The sequence below is a fragment of the Coenobita brevimanus genome, chromosome 71 (genome assembly GCF_032717465.1).
Source record: "Coenobita brevimanus isolate Jiangsu-jjx chromosome 71, ASM3271746v2, whole genome shotgun sequence".
Lineage (NCBI taxonomy): Eukaryota > Metazoa > Arthropoda > Malacostraca > Decapoda > Coenobitidae > Coenobita > Coenobita brevimanus.
In genome coordinates, this window is record NC_137024.1 from 51,378,881 (window position 1) to 51,398,415 (window position 19,535).

Consider the following 19,535-nt stretch of genomic DNA (forward strand, 5'->3'; position numbering starts at 1 on the left):
ACTGGTCTGTTCTTCAGGTCTGTCCCAACTAATAACTTGGCTGACAAGAAAGAGAAATCATTATCTGGTCGTAAGGCGGGCAAACAGCTCATGCCTGTTTTGTGTTGTGCCAATGCAACACACTCCCATCGCCTGAAAGCTGTTGTACTGAGGCACGCCAAACATCCACACTGTCTCTGGGGGTTAACTGATAGTCTCCCAGCGATTTATTTCCACTCACTGATGGCTTGGTTTACAGCCAAGATCCTCAAAGACTGACTTTACAATCATGCTATGAAGGAGATTATCCGTTATCGAACAGAGAGTCTTGGCCCTGCCTGTAACCAAATGAAGGCTCTGCTGCTCCTTGACCACACTCCTGCTCATCCTTCCATGAAGGAATCGGTTTAGTCTCGTGGCAGAATGGTCATTTTCAGGTGAACCTCGTTCCGAGAGATCTACAAAGTTTTATTGCATTTTCTGATACTTTGGGATGTAACCGTCAAAATAAGAAAGTGCAACCAGCTGCGCACTTGAGTGTTTCAAAATGGAGGCCGAAATCCAATTTGGGCGCCTGCATGAATGATGATGCTAATAAAACATGTTTAGCTATCTTTTTCAGTTTTTAATTTTCTTCATACTATAATAATATTAACTTTTCCTATCAGAACATGCACTAAACGAAAGGATCATCTGTAAACTACACATTGTAACTTTTTATTTTAGTTATTTTTAAGTTTTTATGATCATTTTCAGGTGCTGATAGAAGAAATTTTGAATGTTAATAAATTGCTATCATCAAAGTCAATAAAACAATAAAGATATCATTTGAGTGCTATTTCCTAATTCAATGCTGCTTATATTTTAGGTACATATATTAATTACAGATTCAGAGAGCAAACTTCTATATCAAATTACACATATTGCTTTATTTAAACTTCAGAGGAGCTTGCATTTTTTTTTTTTTTACCCAAGATTCCATTATAATGTAGAATAGATCTTATCTAACAGAAACATCTGGTCTGACCAGTACATTGAGACAACGTTCATGCATTATGGCCATGGTCCAGGAGGAATTACTGGAGTAACCCATCAACCAGCAGCAATGAAAAGGTGGGCTTTTGGACTACATATCTGCTCTAAACTGAAAAAAGATGTTGTATCCATGCTTGATGGAAACGCACAATCCACAGTCATAACCCATAAGGAAAGAAGTCCTTCAAGGATACAAAGTGATGAAGTAGACAGAGCATAAATTCGTGAGAAGCTTCAAAGCTCCACAGATCCACTGAAAGGAGTGTGCCATCCACCTGGATTGAAGCTTTGAGGCTTCTCCTGAATTTATGTTCAACTTCATCACTTTGTATCCTTGAAGGACCTCTTTCCTTATGGGTTATGACTGTGGATTGTGCATTTCCATCAAGCATGGATACAACATCTTTTTTCAGTTTAGCGCAGATATGTAGTCCAAAAGCCCACCTTTTCATTGCTGCTGGTTGATGGGTTACTCCAGTAATTCCTCCTGGACCATGGCCATAATGCATGAACGTTGTCTCAATGTACTGGTCAGACCAGATGCTTCTGTTAGATAAGATCTATTCAACATTATAATGGAATCTTGGGTAAAAAAAAAAATGCAAGCTCCTCTGAAGTTTAAATAAAGCAATATGTGTAATTTGATATAGAAGTTTGCTCTCTGAATCTGTAATTAATATATGTACCTAAAATATAAGCAGCATTGAATTAGGAAATAGCACTCAAATGATATCTTTATTGTTTTATTGACTTTGATGATAGCAATTTATTAACATTCAAAATTTCTTCTATCAGCACCTGAAAATGATCATAAAAACTTAAAAATAACTAAAATAAAAAATTACAATGTTTAGTTAACAGGTGAACCTTTTGTTTAGTGCATGTTCTGATAGGAAAAGTTAATATTTAGTATGAAGAAAATTAAAAACTGAAAAAGATAGCTAAACATGTTTTATTAGCATCATCATTCATGCAGGCTCCCAAATTGGATTTCGGCCTCCATTTTGAAACACTCAAGTGCGCAGCTGGTTGCACTTTCTTATTTTGACGGTTACATCCCAAAGTATCAGAAAATGCAATAAAACTTTGTAGATCTCTCGGAACGAGGCTCACCTGAAAATGACCATTCTGCCACGAGACTAAACCGATTCCTTCATGGAAGGATGAGCAGGAGTGTGGTCAAGGAGCAGCAGAGCCTTCATTTGGTTACAGGCAGGGCCAAGACTCTGTTCGATAACGGATAATCTCCTTCATAGCATGATTGTAAAGTCAGTCTTTGAGGATCTTGGCTGTAAACCAAGCCATCAGTGAGTGGAAATAAATCGCTGGGAGACTATCAGTTAACCCCCAGAGACAGTGTGGATGTTTGGCGTGCCTCAGTACAACAGCTTTCAGGCGATGGGAGTGTGTTGCATTGGCACAACACAAAACAGGCATGAGCTGTTTGCCTGCCTTACGACCAGATAATGATTTCTCTTTCTTGTCAGCCAAGTTATTAGTTGGGACAGACCTGAAGAACAGACCAGTTTCATCAGCATTGCGAGTATAAACCTGATTGAGGCTGAAGTCTTCATTGTCAGTTAGGTTTTCAAGCTTGGTGTGAAACTCATCGATTCTTTCAGTGTCTGCATCCAATGTTTCACTATAGTAATCTTGTTGGAGAGCCCATGTCAGAGTGTGAACCGAGTTAGCCAACCTTCAGATGCCTCGAGATCTGTGATCCCCAGTTCCTCAGCGAATTTGGTGGCTTCAGCCTTCAGTTCAACGGGACGCACAATCACATCACTGGCACTTTGGAACCACTTCAGGCAGGCCTGGTTGAGTTCACCAAAGCATAGCTTGACCTCATCTTGTGCTCGTGCTGTCAAACAGTCGTGTCATATTCACCTTGGAAGAACATCTTGATGGAGTGCTTGTTCTTCCACAGATCCTGTAGCATGGTCCAGGGCCTGTTGTAGTGCTCCATTAGCCTTGCAATTGTCTGTTCTTGTTCTGTCTTCTCTATTATCCCCATCTTCTTCTCCATGGAGAAAACAATACAATGCTTCTTAGCTGGTGGTGGAGGCACCATGGAGACAATAACCAGGACCTTACACAAGACCGGCAGGACCTGCAGCAGCCAGGGTACCACCACAAAAGCCACAAACTCGTCCATAACACACAAGTGGGGTGGAGCACAGTAGTGAACACTAGGACATGGAGCATTTTGGGACAGGAAGTGAGGCATGTGGGAAGGAGAAACAGCACTGGGGGTTCACACCATGTGCACTGTTATTTAGTAGTACAGTATTTCCTTGTTCACTATAGAGCACTAGGACATGAGCACTGACAGGCCATTGGCTTTGCAGTGGCAGCAAACATAGGCCATCACAGAGTTAGTCATAGCACACGGGTTTCGAGAGCACATGTTCAGAAGAGTGGAGTGCACAGACATGTCATTATTATATGACATCCATGGAAAGAATGAGAGCACAGCAGTATTCTCGGCGTGCTGGGTGAACCGCACCCACAATGGATTCTTATTGGCTGGCGCGTTTAGGGATTTTTTCAGGTGTGGGTTGGCTACTGGTTACTCACTGGTTGATATGCTTCAGTGCTGGATATTGCATAGAACTCCGATTCAGAGCCGGATGTTGCATAATTTCGCCGGATATTGCTTTGATAGATCAGATAAAGAAGGTAATGGAGAGTTCTAGAAGGTATAATTAGAGAAAGAGTGAATACTGATGAGATGCAGTTTGGGTTTATGCCAGGCAGGGGGACCACTGATGCCATATTCATTGTCCGACAGCTTCAGGAAAAATATATTTGGAAGAAAAGGGATCTGTATTTTTTTGTTGTTGATTTGGAAATGGCCTTTGACAGAGTCCCTAGAGAGGTGGTGAAGTGGGCAATGAGAAAGCTTGGGTTGGGGGAGTGGCTGTTTAGCTTGGTTGTGGCCATGTATGTGGGTGCTTGCACCTAGGTAAGAGTGAATGGAGATTTGAGTGATGAGTTTTCCGTGAATGTTGGTGTGCATCAGGGGTAATTTTTGAGTCCCGTGTTGTTTATCATGGTACTTGAAGCCCTCTCATGTGACTTCAGAAACAGACTCCTGTGGGAGATGTTGTATGCTGATGCTTTGGTGTTGATTGCAGAGAATGAAAGGGAGGCAGAGGAAAGATTTAGGAAGTGGAGAGATGGTATGGGTCACGAGGGCTTAAGGGTTAATGCAGATAAAACAAAAGTGATGATATCTAGGGTCGGTGGCACAACTGTCAAAGACGAGGGAAAGTGGCCATGTGCAGTTTGCCACAAGGGCGTGGGAAGTAATTCCATCTTGTGCAGTGTTTGTGATAAATGGTTGCACAAGAGATGTAGTGATATCAGAGGTAGACTGCAAGATAATGTTAATTTTATGTGTATGGTGTGTCGGGGAGAGCAGATGGAGACTGTCAGGTGTGAAAGGATTGAACTTGCTGGTGAGTCTCTTGAGTGTGTGAAAGAGTTTTATTATTTGGGAGACATGTTATGTGCTGGAGGTAGGGCTGGAGCTGGCTCTGTGACTACAGTGAGAAGTGGTTGGAAGAAGTTCAGGGAGCTGACGCCTCTCCTGACATTGAGAGGACTCTCCCTGCATGCTAAGGGGACTTTGTATTCAACATGTGTTAGGAGTGTGATGCTGTATGGTAGTGAGACCTGGGCAGTAATGGAAGAGGATATTCGCAAGCTCAAACATACAGAAACGACAATGATTAGGTAGATGTGCAGTGCTTCCCTGTGTGCAAGGCCTGGGGGGACTGGGTTTGCGATGGAAGAGTTGAGAGGTAGGATGGGACTGGAGTGTATTGGTGTTGTGATGAGGAGAGGTAGATTGAGAAGGTTTGGGCATGTGGAGAGGATGGGTGGAGTCAAAGGCTTTTCATCTCATTAACTCTCCTTCTCTTACTGACTCCCTTCAACCTCTGTCTCTTTGCCGCACTGTTGCTTCATCATCTCTTTTCTGTCGTGACTTCCATGGTCACTGCTCCTCTGAACTGTCTGCTTGCATCCCTCCACCTCTACGACGGGTGCTTAGCACCCGTCTAGCAACAAACTCTCATGCCTTTTCTGTCCATCTCTCTAATGCAAGAGTTAACCTTTACTCCCAGTCCTTCATTTATGCAAAAGGTCAACTCTGGAACTGTCTCCCTCTGTCTGTATTTCCTACTTCCTATAGTCTCCAGTCTTTCAAATGCAGTGTGTCCAGGCATCTCAAAATGAACAGATCTTGAATTTGGCTCACCTTTGTATTGTTTTTGTTTTTTTCTTGGAAGGAATTGTTTGTGGGTTCCTAGTCTTTGGTTCCTTCTTACTTGCATAAAAAAAAAAAAAAAATGGGTGCAGAAGGTGAGAAAGATGTGGGATGAGGTCATTAAGTGTGACCTCAGGGTGAAGGGACTGAACAGGGAGGCTGCCATGGATCATGCAGCATGGAGAGGTGCCATTAGGGGTCCAAGGCCGACGCATGCAAGCGTGTTGGAGTCTTCAAATTCAAAAATGAAATGAAAAACGAAACGAGAGCTGAGCCAGGTGTGCCATATATTGCATTAGGCTAGATATTGTGATGACAGATAATTGAGAGCTTACTATACCAAAAGGAAGAATGTGATACCATATTTTGTGTCATAAAAGATGCTGCAGTATGTAAGACGCACACTAATATTGGAAGAGCAAGTCTTATGTCAGAAGTTTTGACTTCTAACCAACACCCATTGCAACCTTAGCTTGATAAGGTCATTATGCACACAAATGCACTCTCACCTTTCAGTATCTCTTTTCAGTATATACTGTTCATCAGTTAATGGTTTCATTATTAGTGAATATTAGAGCTAAAACATTGAAAATCTGTATCACAGCCATACAGTTAAACACAACAGGTTCCCTTTGTCCATTCTTCTGCTTCGTTATTGAGTTTGAACCAGGTGGGTTTGTATATACATATTCACCTCTCAGTGTCTTTGTTCAACAACCTTAATCAGTCAGCTATATAAAAGTGAAAATCCATTACACTTGTACACTAGAAATTGCATCAGGCCACCCTTCTTTGTTGAGCTTGACCCAGCTCAGTTTGTCCTCAAGTCACTTCATTGCATGTAAAGTATCACCATGATTTATGCAAAGAGAATGTAAAATCACAAAAAATAAAGACCAATAAAAATGGTAAACACTAGTTCATCCTAAAATTCCATGTTTGCATTAATCTATCTGTCTATCTATAGCCCGACGCCCTAATTCCGCAAAGGGTGGCTACAGACAAAACGCCTCCAAGTCACTCTGTCACCCACCATTTGACTACCCTCCCCCCAAATCATCCCCCCCTCCCTCATATACCTCTCAACTCCATCCCTCCACCTCATCCTCGGTCTACCTCTCCCTCTCCCTCCCTCCACCTTACCTACATACACCCTCTTAGTCAGTCATTCATTCTCCATTCTCTCCACATGTCCAAACCACCTCAGTGTATTTCTCCTAATCTTCTCAACCACATCCACATCCACCCCACAGCGTTCCTTCACTTCTTCATTCGTCAACCTGTCCCTCCACGTCACTCCACATGCTCCTCTCAAGTAACTCATTTCCACTGCTCTCACTCTTGACTTGTTCCCTTCTTGCAAGGTCCATGCCTCGCTTCCATATGTCAGGTTAGGGATCACAATACTATCATGCAGTGACTTCTTAACTTCCATACTCACCTCCCTATTTCTTATCACTGCTTTCAGTGTACCAACGACCTTCCTTCCCTGCTGTACCCTTTCACGCACTTCATCCCCCAAAGTTCCATCCTTACTCATCACACTACCCAAGTACTTGAATGCACTAACATTCTCCATATCCTCACCATCCAACCTCACTGCACACTCTGTGACTTCATTCCTCTCAAACACCATAACTTTACTTTTGTTTACATTAACTTTCAGATTCCTCCTCCTACACACTGTCCCAAATTCATTCACCAAACCTTGCAACTCCCATTTATCTTCACTCAACAGTACTGTATCATCAGCAAACAGCAACACTGGAAGCTTCCAAATCTCACCCTCATTCATTAGAGCCACCCCCACATCCACTGCCCTACCCTGCACCTCCTTTACAACCCCATCCATGTATATATTAAACAGCCATGGAGACATCACACAACCCTGTTTCAGTCCCACATTGAGATCAAAGAACTCACTCAGCTCACCATCCACTCGCACCGTAACCCTAGCTCCCTCGTACATACTCTTCACAGCACTTCCAGTTATATGCACCAGCAGACACCGTGTGGCAGCAGTGTTAGTTTGTAAACATAAGAGTTGTGGCTGTTCATGAAGTTTTCCTAAATCTGAGTAAACATTCAAGTGCTTCATATTTTTCATAATTTATCAACAGTTTTAGTTTAATTAATTTTTTAAATAGTACTTTCTACAAATGATAGACATTTTATAGGATAACTACAGTACCTGTATATGTGACTGTTTTGAACAGATCCAGAGTTAACACCAATCTAAACATCATGGCATTCATCTTTGAAAAAGCATGGAGACTTTTCAGTGTATATTTTAGTGAAAAGAATGTCTTATATCCTGCTAAATATGGTATTAGGGTGGCAAAACAGATGAACAGAGAAAACAGGAATATCATAGATGAGCAGTATGTGAAAAATGCTGAAAGAAAAGGTATGGATGGACAGTTCGAGTCATTTGTATCATTTTTAAAAACTCCAACATGCTTGCATGTGTTGGCTGTAGTCACCTAATGGTGGCCTTCCATGCTAGTAGATCTCTTGCAACCTCCCTGCTAAGTCCTTTATCCCAGAGATCATAGGCTATGGCCTTGGGCCAGGTCTTTTTCTTGGTCTACCATTTTTCTACCCTACCCTCGACATTCACACCTCGCACTTTTCTTAGTGAAGATTAGTATTAAAGTTGCTTGGAGAGAACATTATAACCAGTTGCTGAATGATGTGTGTGACTGAACAGGGAAGGTTTGGAGTAAACAGATCCAGTGTTTCACCCTTGGTCTTAGATTGATGCTCCTACTGTGAGCAGGGCAATCAGCAGAATGCAGTTGGGGGAGGTGTGTCTAGGTTCACTGTGGAGATGTTGAACGCCTCAGGAGATATAGGAGTGGATTTAGTTACTGATTTGATAAATTTGATTATATTTGAGGGTATTATTACAAATGATTGGATGAAGAGCATGATTGTAAAAATGTTTAAATGAAAGGATGATACCTGAAAAGAGGAGAAAAGGTACAAAACTTGTGGATCTGATAATGAAGATAATGTAGAGAGTCCTGGTAGGTATGATACTGCAAAGAGTGATTACTGATGGGATAAAGGTTGGATTTATGCCAGGCAAAGGGACAACTAATGCATTATTCATTGTCTGATAGCCTCAGGGAAAATGCATATTAAGGAAAAGTGAGTTGTACTGTGTTTTTATTGATTTGGGGAAGGCCTTTGACTGAGTTAGAAAGCTTAGTATTGAGGAGTGGCTGGTTGGATTGGTTATGTCAAAGTATGAGGGTGCTTGCACCCAGGTGAGAGTGAACAAAGGTTTGTGTGATGAGTTTTCCATGGTTATTGGCATGCATCAGTCTTAATGTGTCAGTCTTAATCCCCTTATTGTTTATCATGGTGCTTGACTTTCTCTCCCACGACTTCAGAACTGGATTTCCATGGGAGATTTGGTAAGCTGATGACCTGATGTTGATTGCCAGGAATGAGAGGGAGGCAGAGAAAAGACTGAGGAAGTGGAGATGAAATGGGGTACAAGGGTTTGAGAGTAAATGTGGAAAATGCAAAAGTGATGACACCTAGAGGTGGTGGTGGTGGTATGTCAAAACAGAGGGAGTGTGGCGATGTGCAGTTTGTCACAAGGGTGCGGGAAGTAACTCATCTTTTACAGTAATTGTGATAAGTGGGTGGATAAGAGATGTAATGGTATTAGAGGGAGGCTGTGAAATACTGCAGATTTTGTGCGTGCAATGTGCAGGCAAGAACATGCAGAAATTGAGAGGTGGGAAAAGATCAATCTTGTTAGAGAGGCTTTTCAGTGTGTGTAGGAGTTTGGTTATTTTGGGGATATGTTAAGTGCTGGAAGTAGGGCTAGAGTAAGAAGGTGGAGGAAGTCCAGGGAGGTGTTGCCTCTCCTAACATTGAGAAAGCTCTCCCTTTGTGTTGTGGGGTCCATGTATGCAGCTTGGGTTAGAAGTGAAATGCTGTACGGTATTGAGACCTAGGCAGTAAAGAAAGAGGATATTCATAGGCTCAAAAGCACAGAAATGACAATGATTAGATGAATGTAGTGATACCTAGGGGTGGGGCAAGGATTGCAAATGAAGAGTTGAGAGGAAGGACAGGACTTGAATGTATGAGTATTAATATTGTGATGAGAAAGGGTAGATTGAGATGGTTCCGGCATGCAGAGAGAATGGAAGATAACTACATGTGGAAGGTGAGAGGTATGAATATTTTAGGTAGGGTTACGAGTGGCAGATCGAAAAAGACTTGGGACAAGGTCATAAGGTGTAAATTCAGGGATAAGGAACTAAATAGGGAGGCTGCCAGAGATCGAGCAGCGTGGAGAGTCGTCGTTAGGTGACCAAGACTGATGCATGCAAGCATGTTGGAGCATTTATAACTGAAATGAAACAGTGACATACTCCCACACAATTTATGAGAAAGCAACATGTGGCAACTTATCTCTTACTAGCGGCAAGGTCATCAGACACATAAATGTGATCTGCACCAGTCAGCATTCAGTGGTGTGAGCATAGTATACACCATACAGGCAGTGTTCCTGCACAAATGCATCATCATGGCAGAAATATCATTTAAGTGATACCAGAGGTGTTGGAATGGGCAAGAGCTTTGGATTTTATTTGCAGGAAGCTCATCAAGAACATCTAGGAAGAGTCCATTCACCTAAAGTACTACCCAGGTGACTGTACACTTAGTGACAAGCCAAAATGTTTCTTGCATTTCAAAGAACCATATATTATGTTATGTGGTAACTATATACCCATATAAATGCTTATTGGTCTAACAGGTTAAATCACCGCAACCAGATGGTGTCCCATAAAGCTTTATATCCATGGGATGGATGGGATATATTACTCACACAGTGCTACTGGGGGACAAGTGACTGGTCACTAGCCTTTAATGTCTAAGTATCCGAGAGGAGAGTCTCCATTCTCCTGATAGGCAATAAAAGATTGGGTGATACTGTACAGTATCTATGCACTGGTATAGATACTGCATTTAAAGTAGGCCTAATCATGGTATATGCAGACAGAATCTGCAAGGACACTGTGATCGGGTCAAGTACCTGTATGCTGTGTCAATGTAGATGACAGATAAATTAATTAAGGGATTCCAGTTCCATTGCTTGTTGCCAAACCACTCCATAGAATTAGATGGCTGATAATGTTACAGCAGCCATGGTGCTTGAATCATTTCTACTGTATATTAATGATATTTAGAAAGAAACTTTTTAACGGTCAAAAATGTTATTGTTATCTCTTCTTTGTGACTATCAACCAGTCAGTCGTGCCTCTTAACGCATGTTATATAGGATAGTTCGTGGGAATGTTTTTAACATTTTTATATTGCTTGACAGAAATAGTCATTTGGGTGTACAGTAAACAATGTTATGGTACAGAAAGTTCAGCTTTGTGATTTGTTCTGAACATGATGTAGTTAGAACAACCCCTTGGCGCCAAGGGCCACATGTGTTATATACAGTGCTATGTGTAGTAATATGCAATATGTTGCTTTGAATATTTGAACTGATATTTACAGAAAAACACATAGTGTATTCACCTACTTAAAATTCAGTTGACTTTCATTTTTTGTTATAAGAATAATTACATTATTTTCACAGATTAATGTACATTACAGATTAAAGTGGAAGGGAGTATCATTGTTGAGATTGCATACTTCAACCCTCGACTAGCAGTGTGGGAGCCTCTGCTGGAACCAGTTGAGCCAGAACATGATACCTCACCCACTGTAGATCGCCACACTCCTTGGACAATAAATTTTGAGGTCAGGGGCACTCATGCAATGCACAGCTCTATGGGTGACCATTTTGTGATTACTGTATACATTTTGTATTACTGTATAATGGTAAATAATGAAAACTTTTGTATTTGTTTGTTGGATAAAACTGTTCATTGTGAAGTATTTGTTTTGAACTGCAATAATAATATGGAATGGTACCTGATTATTTTTGTCTCTGTAATGAGTACACTGCTACCATTTGCATTTGGTATTTGTTTCACACACTAGGTTAATTATGACCCATCTTCTGGTGAGGAATCCTGCAGTCCATCAGCTGTTACATCTCCAGCTGTCTCACCAGATGCAGATGATGTGGATTTTGAGGCCTTCCCCACCTTGGACCCTGTTATGGCTGCATCTTTCACTGCTAAGGTTGACATCTATCTCCCTGCCTAAATGCATGTTCTTATTCTGCCAGTCATATTTATCATAATGACAGTTTAAAAGTTATTTTCCTAATACCTATCTGCTGTACTTTAGTACACTCATATAATTTCCTGCATTTTAGTACAGTTCATTTCGTTCGTTTTGATTTTAAAGGCTCCAACATGCTTGCATGCATCAGGCTTGGTCACCTAATGGCGGCTTTCCACGCTGCACGATCCATCGCAGCCTCCCTGTTCAGTTCCTTAACCCTGAGGTCGCACTTAATGACCTTGTCCCATGTCTTTCTCGATCTACCCCTCATAACCCCACCCCCAATATTAACATTTCTCACCTTCCTTACCCAATTATCATCCCCCATCCTCTCCACATGTCAAAACCATCTCAATCCACCTCTCTTCATCACAACACCTATACAATCCAGCCCTATCCTACCTCTCAACTCTTCCATCGTAAACCCAGGGCTTGGTCACCTTGCATGCAGGGACGCACTACACATCCACCTAATCATTGTCATTTCTGTATGTCTGAGCCGGCGAATATCCTCCTCCATTACTGCCCAGGTCTCACTACCATACAGCATTACACTCCTAACACATGCTGCATACAAAGACCCCGTAGCACGTAGGGAGAGCCCTCTCAGTGTCAGAAGAGGCAACAGCTCCCTGAACTTCTTCCAACCACTTCTCACTCTAGCCACAGAGCCAGCTCCAGCCCCACCTACAGCACACAACATGTCTCCCAAATAATAAAACTCTTCCACACACTCAAGAGATTCACCAGCAAGTTCAATCCTTTCACACCTGACAATCTCCACCTACCCTCCCAGACACGCTGTACACATAAAATCAGCATTATCTCGCAGTCTACCTCTGATACCACTACATCTCTTGTGCACCCATCTATCACAAACACCGCACAAGATAGAATTACTTCCCACGCCCTTGTGGCAAACTGCGCATGGCCACTCTCCCTTGTCTTTGACAGTACCACCACCAACCCTATATATCATCACTTGTGTTTTATCTGCATTTACCCTTAAGCCCTTGTGCCCCATACTATCTCTCCACTTCCTAAACCTTTCCTCTGCCTCCCTTTCGTTTTCTGCAATCAACACCAAATCATCAGCATACAACATCTCCCACGGGAGTCTGTTTCTAAAGTCACATGAGAGGGCTTCAAGTACCATGATAAACAACATGGGACTCAAAACTGACCCCTGATGCACACCAACATTCATGGAAAACTCATCACTCAAATCTCCGTTCACTCTTACCTGGGTGCTGGGACAATATGTTAGTCTATGAAATACAAGTGAAAATGATATAATTTGGCATTCATATTTTTTACTGCATGGGCTTAGTGGCAGGTGGTGGCAACCATCATCCTTTCACATGATGTAGTGCTGCCTTTTTCTCCCTTTTATCATTTTGTCTCTGTCTGCCCTCCTCTTTTCACACTTCTCTCTTTCTGTCTTTTCTCTTTTTATTGTTCTTCCATCCTCTCCAGGTGGCTCTGCACTGAGTGACAAGCCTATTGTTTTACTGTAAGCCAGGAAACCATTTACATTGATGGGTGATAACCATATAACCAGATCATGGGGTAAAGCCTGCTGTAGCACCCATTCTAACTGGATGGAGAGATGAAAATGCAGGCTCCCTCCATAAACCAAACCTCCACACTTTTCCTCACAGTTTGATATGGCAAGGCACTCTCTAGTGCAAGGGAACATGGGTTCATTGCATAGGATAACCCTGCAGGGGCAGTTGCATAACTATGGTGTGATGCTCTTAATCAGCAATAGCAACAGCATCACAGGCTTTTCACACATTGCTGTTCATACCTAATTGTATCTTTACAGAGAGGAGTCAGGCTCATACTGTCTCATGTAATAAACCATTTTTATCATACATATCCTTAAATTTGTGAATAGTTTTGGCACACACTATATCATTCGGTAGTGCATTCCACTGATCAGTTGCCCTATTTGAGAAACCAAGTTTCTTTACATCTTTGTTACATCCCTCTTAAAGCAGTTTATTGCGGTGTCCTCATGCTGATGCCTCTCCTTAGGTTATATACTCATTGATGTCTATTTTCTCATTCCCTGAGATGCATTGATATAGCATAATCATTTCTCCTTTTTTCCTTCTCCCATGTAATGTTGGCAAGTTCAGTTTTTCTAGTTTTTCTTCATAGCTTTGATCCTGTCAGAAATTGTTTATACACTCCTTTGTCTGACGAGTGTTAGTCTGACACTACCTTAAGTAAATTCACATAAGTCTCTTAGGAGGATAGGAGCCCCCACAAACTGGAAAAAAGATGCCACTGCTCACCAGATAACTTAATGTTAAATGCAGAAGTGGGGTCAACTTGAATTACTCTCTGGTATACAATTTTTTTGTTACTTTACTGAAAATAGGATATTTTTTTATTTATCTACATATAATACTGGAGAAAAAATGACTTCTTTATCAAAATATTATAGAAATGGAAGGTTGCATCCATCTCAGTTTAGGGACAATCTGTGTATCTATCTATCTATTGCCAGATGCCTCAATCCCGTTTGGGGTGGCCACAAACAAATCGCCTCCACGTCGCCTTGTCCCCCTCCATTTCGCTACCCTGCTCCCAACTCACACCCCCCCTCTCTCATATACCTCTCCACCCCATCCCTCCATCTCATCCTCAGCCTCCCCCTCCCTCTTCCCCCTTCCACCTCACTCGCATACACTCTCTTCGTCAGTCTTTCACCCTCCATCCTCTCCATATGGCCAAACCACCTCAGTGTGTTCCTCATAATGCTTCCTATCACATCCACATCCACACCACAACGGTCCTTCATATCCTCATTCGTCAGCCTGTCTCTCCATGTGACTCTACAGGCTCCTCTTAAATAACTCATTTCCACTGCTCTCACTCTTGACTTGTGTCCTTCCAACAACGTCGAAGCTTCACTTCCATACGTTAGAGTTGGTATCACAATACTGTCATGGAGTAACTTTTTCACTTCCATGCTCACTTCCCTGTTTCTTGTCACTGCTTTCAAAGAACCAGCAACCTACATACGATTATTATGTTGCCTGTGTATTGATCACTGTAATGTTTTTAGGTGGTGAATGTATCTTTAAGGAAAAACTGTAAATGAGTATAAAGAAATTGTATCTTACATAAGAAATGAAGGAAATATGGTACTTAAACAATCGATGACCATAGGAACCCACTGAGCTCATGTGGAGGCACTTTCTTGTGGGTAACATGGCGTAGTTTGTGCGCCCGCCACCAGGGGCCCAGGGCAGCGCTGATGGTGTGTGTACACCACACCTGACTCCCTCGCCTTTTGAAATTACCCAATGATTCTGGAAAATATAGTGTCTTGGTCCACTGCGCGGGTAAAATATATATGGAAAAATAGACTGTAGTACAACTGAGACTTTTTCTCAAAGCAAGAGGAATGTCATGCCTTTAATCCCTTAACTGCGGGGCATCACTTTCGTGACACTTGGGAGCAAGGGATCATACCGCGGGGCGTCACTTTTGTGATTCTGTGTTATTTTGAATTCGCCCAGGCTTTCAAGTGGTGGCTTGTATCATCTATCAGTACTGCCAATGTCCAACACTAGTCAGCACTCCTAATCTCATCTGTACTCCCATCCATTGTTGACAATTTAGCCATTTCTCCCCATTCTTGACTCCCCTCCCTACTTCCCCTCCATTACCCTCTCCTCTCGCCTGCCCGGCCGTGCTACGCTAAGTAAATCTTCCCTGGAATTTTCCACTGATTTCATCCATTGAAATAAGCCCTATGCCCTATTCTTATACCAAATAATATATACAAAAAAGAAATAAGGTAAGTGAGAGTACCATACACCTGGAATTGGCTAATTATCACCTGACAACACCTCACGTGCACTCGTTTGCTAATTTTTGCTGTTTATTTCCCCTTGAAATATGCCGTATAATCTATTCTCGTAATAAAAATATACTGTATATAAGAAAGGAAGGGAGAAGCCTAAGTGATATTTACATTCACCTGGAACTACCTAATTTATTATGTATTGTCTAGATTTCCTGCCAATCATTTCATAGCTATATATTAGCAGCTGTCACAAGGCTGACGTTGGCAGTATTGCACTCCCCCTAGCCAGGCCACCAGTATCAGTTTACTGTCGTCATTCAAGGTGAAAGTACGTCGGATTCGCGCCTGTCAAATTCCGCTGCTTTTTAGCCCCATGCAAAGGGCCCTGTGACCTCTACCCCCTACTAAACCTCGTGTGGAAAGAGGTAAAGGGCTGACAAATGATAGAGAGTGACTACAATCTTTCTGGTGAGTAAAACAGTGCAAGTGGAAATGTAAATAATGTGTAAACAGCAAGTGAAAGCAGTGAATGTAAATATAAGTGAACAGTGGAAAATAGTTTTATAAGTTACTGCAAGTGACAGTGCCTAACACAGTGTAAATAAAATAGAAATGTAAATAACGTAAATAAAATAGAGAATGTAAATAGAAATGTAAATGAGTAGTATTATAAGAATACGAGTATATATACTAGGAGTAATGCAAGTGAAAGTTTCATTCTAGCATGTATGAATACTATGAGTTATGAAAGTGAAAATGAAAGTGACAGATTCACTCTCAACGCTAGTATACAGGATGAGAAAGTGAATGCTACGTATTTTACTGAAAGAGAAATTGAATGCCTACAGTGACAATAAACTACTATTACTGAAGGAGTCACATGGAGAGACAGGCTAACGAATGAGGATATAAAGGAGCGTTGTGGTGTGGATGTGGATGTGATAGGAAGCGTTATGAGGAACACACTGAGGTGGTTTGGCCATGTGGAGAGGATGGAGGGTCAAAGACTGACGAAGAGAGTGTATGTGAGTGAGGTGGACGGGGAAAGAGGGAGGGGGAGGCCGAGGATGAGATGGAGAGATGGGGTGGAGAGGTATATGAGAGAGGGGGGTGTGAGTTGGGAGCAGGGGAGTGAAATGGCGGGGGACAGGGCGACTTGGAGGCGATTTGTTTGTGGCCACCCCAAACGGGATTGAGGCGTCTGGCAATAGATAGATAGATAGAGACTGAAGGAAACTTATGGATAAAGACTGTAGATATATATAAGTGTTATATAGTAATAGGAATATAAAGTGTGAGTGTTTTTTTTTTAATAATAAATGACAGAACACCAGCGGCGAACGAGCCCAAGTGGGAAGGTCATACACCCTCGTAATTTTCATTGCTTTCACAGTATTTTTTTTTTTTGGAGTATGGATTCCAAACTATTTGAGAATCATAGAATAGTGTTTCTAGTGATAATATCAGGCTATGGTAATCATATTACGGGTTGTCGGGAAGTGTAAAGTGTAGACTTTGTTACCCAACTTCAGAGGTCTCCACAAGTCCTACGGTACTTGACGAAGGCTCAACAAACATCCCAGGAGAAAGCTGAAGGTATGTGCCACATGCATATGTAATTTTAATATTCTAGGACTAATAACTGATTTTTGGCAAATATTTTTAGCGAGTCTTTCGGAGCCCGAAATTGACCGCGGGAGCCGCAAGACAAAGCAAAACAAGCCCGCGGTTTAGGGGTTAAAAATTCGGGTTGGCTGATCTCGGCCCCATAAGATTTTGGTCGTACAGTTCTTACTGTTATTAAGTGTATAATGGATAGAATCATGTAAGGATTTGTCAGATGAAAGATTACAATCTTTGGAAACTGTATGATATGTTTTTTCAACAACTGAGATTCATAACACTTGGTAAAAATGTGCTAAATGCAAAAACACACAATAAGCTTTCATGCTTTTTAGTAAACTCAGTGGAGAGCTTTTCAACGTAAATCTCATTTAGATCATCAGTAAAATATCTACGATGAATATTATACTGGTATAATGCTAAGTGATGGTTATTGAGAGAGAAAGGGACTCCCAGTGTGATGTCACAGTGAATGGAGAGAAACTGGAAATAGTGAGAGAGTTCAAATACTTGGGTACAGTGATAGAAAAGAGAGGAAAATGTGCAAAAGAAGTTGAAAGCAGAGTGACACAGGGAAAAAAAGTAGCTGGTGCAATGAAGGCCTTGATAAGAAACAGAGGCTTGAGTGTTGCAGCTGCACAAGGCTTACATGAGGGAGTGTTATTGCCAACTCTAACATATGGGTGTGAGGCTATGGTGTGGCATGAAAATAAAAAGTCAAGAGTAAGAGCAGTGGAGATGGGACTGTTAAGGAATGTATGTGGAGTACAGAGGGTGGATAGGATACAAAATAGTGTGATTTGTGAAAGATGTGCAGTGAGGAAGTCTGTGGACACCAGAATCGAAGAGAGTGTCCTGAGATGGTATGGTCATGTGGAAAGAATGGATAACAATAGAGTAGTGAAAAAGGTATACCTGAGCGAATTTTGAAGGAGGGAGGAGGCGAGGTAGGCCAAGGAGAAGGTGGAGAGTTATGGTGGATGAGTGTTTGAGGAAGAGAGGTTTGGAAGTCAGTGAGGCTAGGGAACTGACAAGAGATTGGGCGGGCTGGATGAATGTTGTGAAGAGAAATGCATGATCAGGGATTTTGGCACCCCTTGTGAGCATGGCAGCATCCAGATTGACGCAATCGGATACGTTTGCAAGAAGCTGCAGAATGTGGCGAATGTTTTTTGGTGTATCCGGCAGAGCCAGGATTCCAGGGCTTGAATGATGAGTGAATGGAAGTGTGGCCTATTTGAATTAGGCAAGTTTGTTCTGTCTGGACATTGCTACTCCTCACCCTTCCCTTGGGTGGGAAAGCAGGTCCGGATGATGATGATGATGATGATGATAGTGCTTTATGCATGAGTAATAATCCCGATAGAATTTTTTTTTAAAGGAAGGTATACCAGCTGTGAGTGGGTAGTGACCCCACGCAATTTAGTTATCTGGTGAACACTGGCAACTTTAAGGAGTTTGTGGAGGCTCGTATTAGGTGTAATTGATATTCCAACTCACCTAAGTTATTATTCTTCTATCTCCTAGCCAATTCCCCATTGATTTGGGCAAATCGAAAAGGTTACTTAGCTAGAAAAAGTCGGACAACAGATGATGACGAGCCTGATGTTTTCGGTCGGTTGCCTGGGCTGCCAGGCATCCTTGAATTGCATATTTACAACGTGCTACATGAACCAGATCTAAAAGCAGAGTGACTAACATGGCAGGCTTCTTCTCCTTCATAGGATTTGAAGAGGTGCCAACTACTTATTAATTACAATGCTAAATACAGTTAGATTACATCATGATATATACAAGATGAATCTAACTAATTAATCTTAGTTTTAATTAAACTAAAGCCAAGCCAAATATTCCCTTTATCAGTGTAAATATGTTAAACCCACATCTGCTTTTCATGTGAGGGCTTTTCATCCTCAGGACATGTCATCTACCATGCAGACGCAGTTTAAGTCCATGAAACTTTCCAAGTAATTATATATACAGTAATCACTCCAGTATCCGGAGTAATAGAGCCATCGGTAGGTTCGGTTATTGGTTTCGTCCGGATATTGGGCCCCAGCTTATGGACTTGTACTTGTGGACCCTAACTCAGAGAAACACCTATACAACTCCCTCTGGACATGCATAGCACCTATTTAACACCCAAATCACACCAATAAGGCACATAAATGACTGAAATAAATGCAAAAGAAACATAAAATGAGGGTTTAGAAGTATGTTCATACATTAATAAACATTCTGGTACTTATGGACCCTAACCTAGCCTAACTCTGAAAAACACATTCCTACTGCACATGCATGAGGTAAGTATAGTATGGAAAAAAGTACAGTATGAAACATTCTGGTAAGTATAGTATGGAAAAAAGTACAGTATGAAACATTCTGGCTACTTACAGCAAGTCCCTGGCCACCTCGATGAATAACCGCCTCCTCTCGGACTCTGACAGTAAGAACGATTTCCTGAAGCACTTGCAGTACACTCTTCCTGAAGTCTTGCACTGAACTTAGTCAATAACACACAGAAGTCCGTTCTCTTCACAGTGTTCACTTTAGTCCAAATAATGTTCCATTGTAATTTTGTGTTGC

At 41.7% G+C, this 19,535-nt stretch overlaps 1 protein-coding gene across 1 annotated transcript in view; it reads left to right on the forward strand.

The window, feature by feature from the left end:
• Vps13 (vacuolar protein sorting 13C) overlaps window positions 1–19,535 on the forward strand; it is a 1,164,731-nt gene that overhangs the window by 679,029 nt on the left and 466,167 nt on the right. Inside the window, exons 48-49 of the mRNA XM_080277871.1 lie at window positions 10,922–11,068; window positions 11,312–11,455. Of these exons, the coding sequence (XP_080133997.1) occupies window positions 10,922–11,068; window positions 11,312–11,455 (291 nt within the window). The remainder of the gene's footprint in view (window positions 1–10,921; window positions 11,069–11,311; window positions 11,456–19,535) is intronic.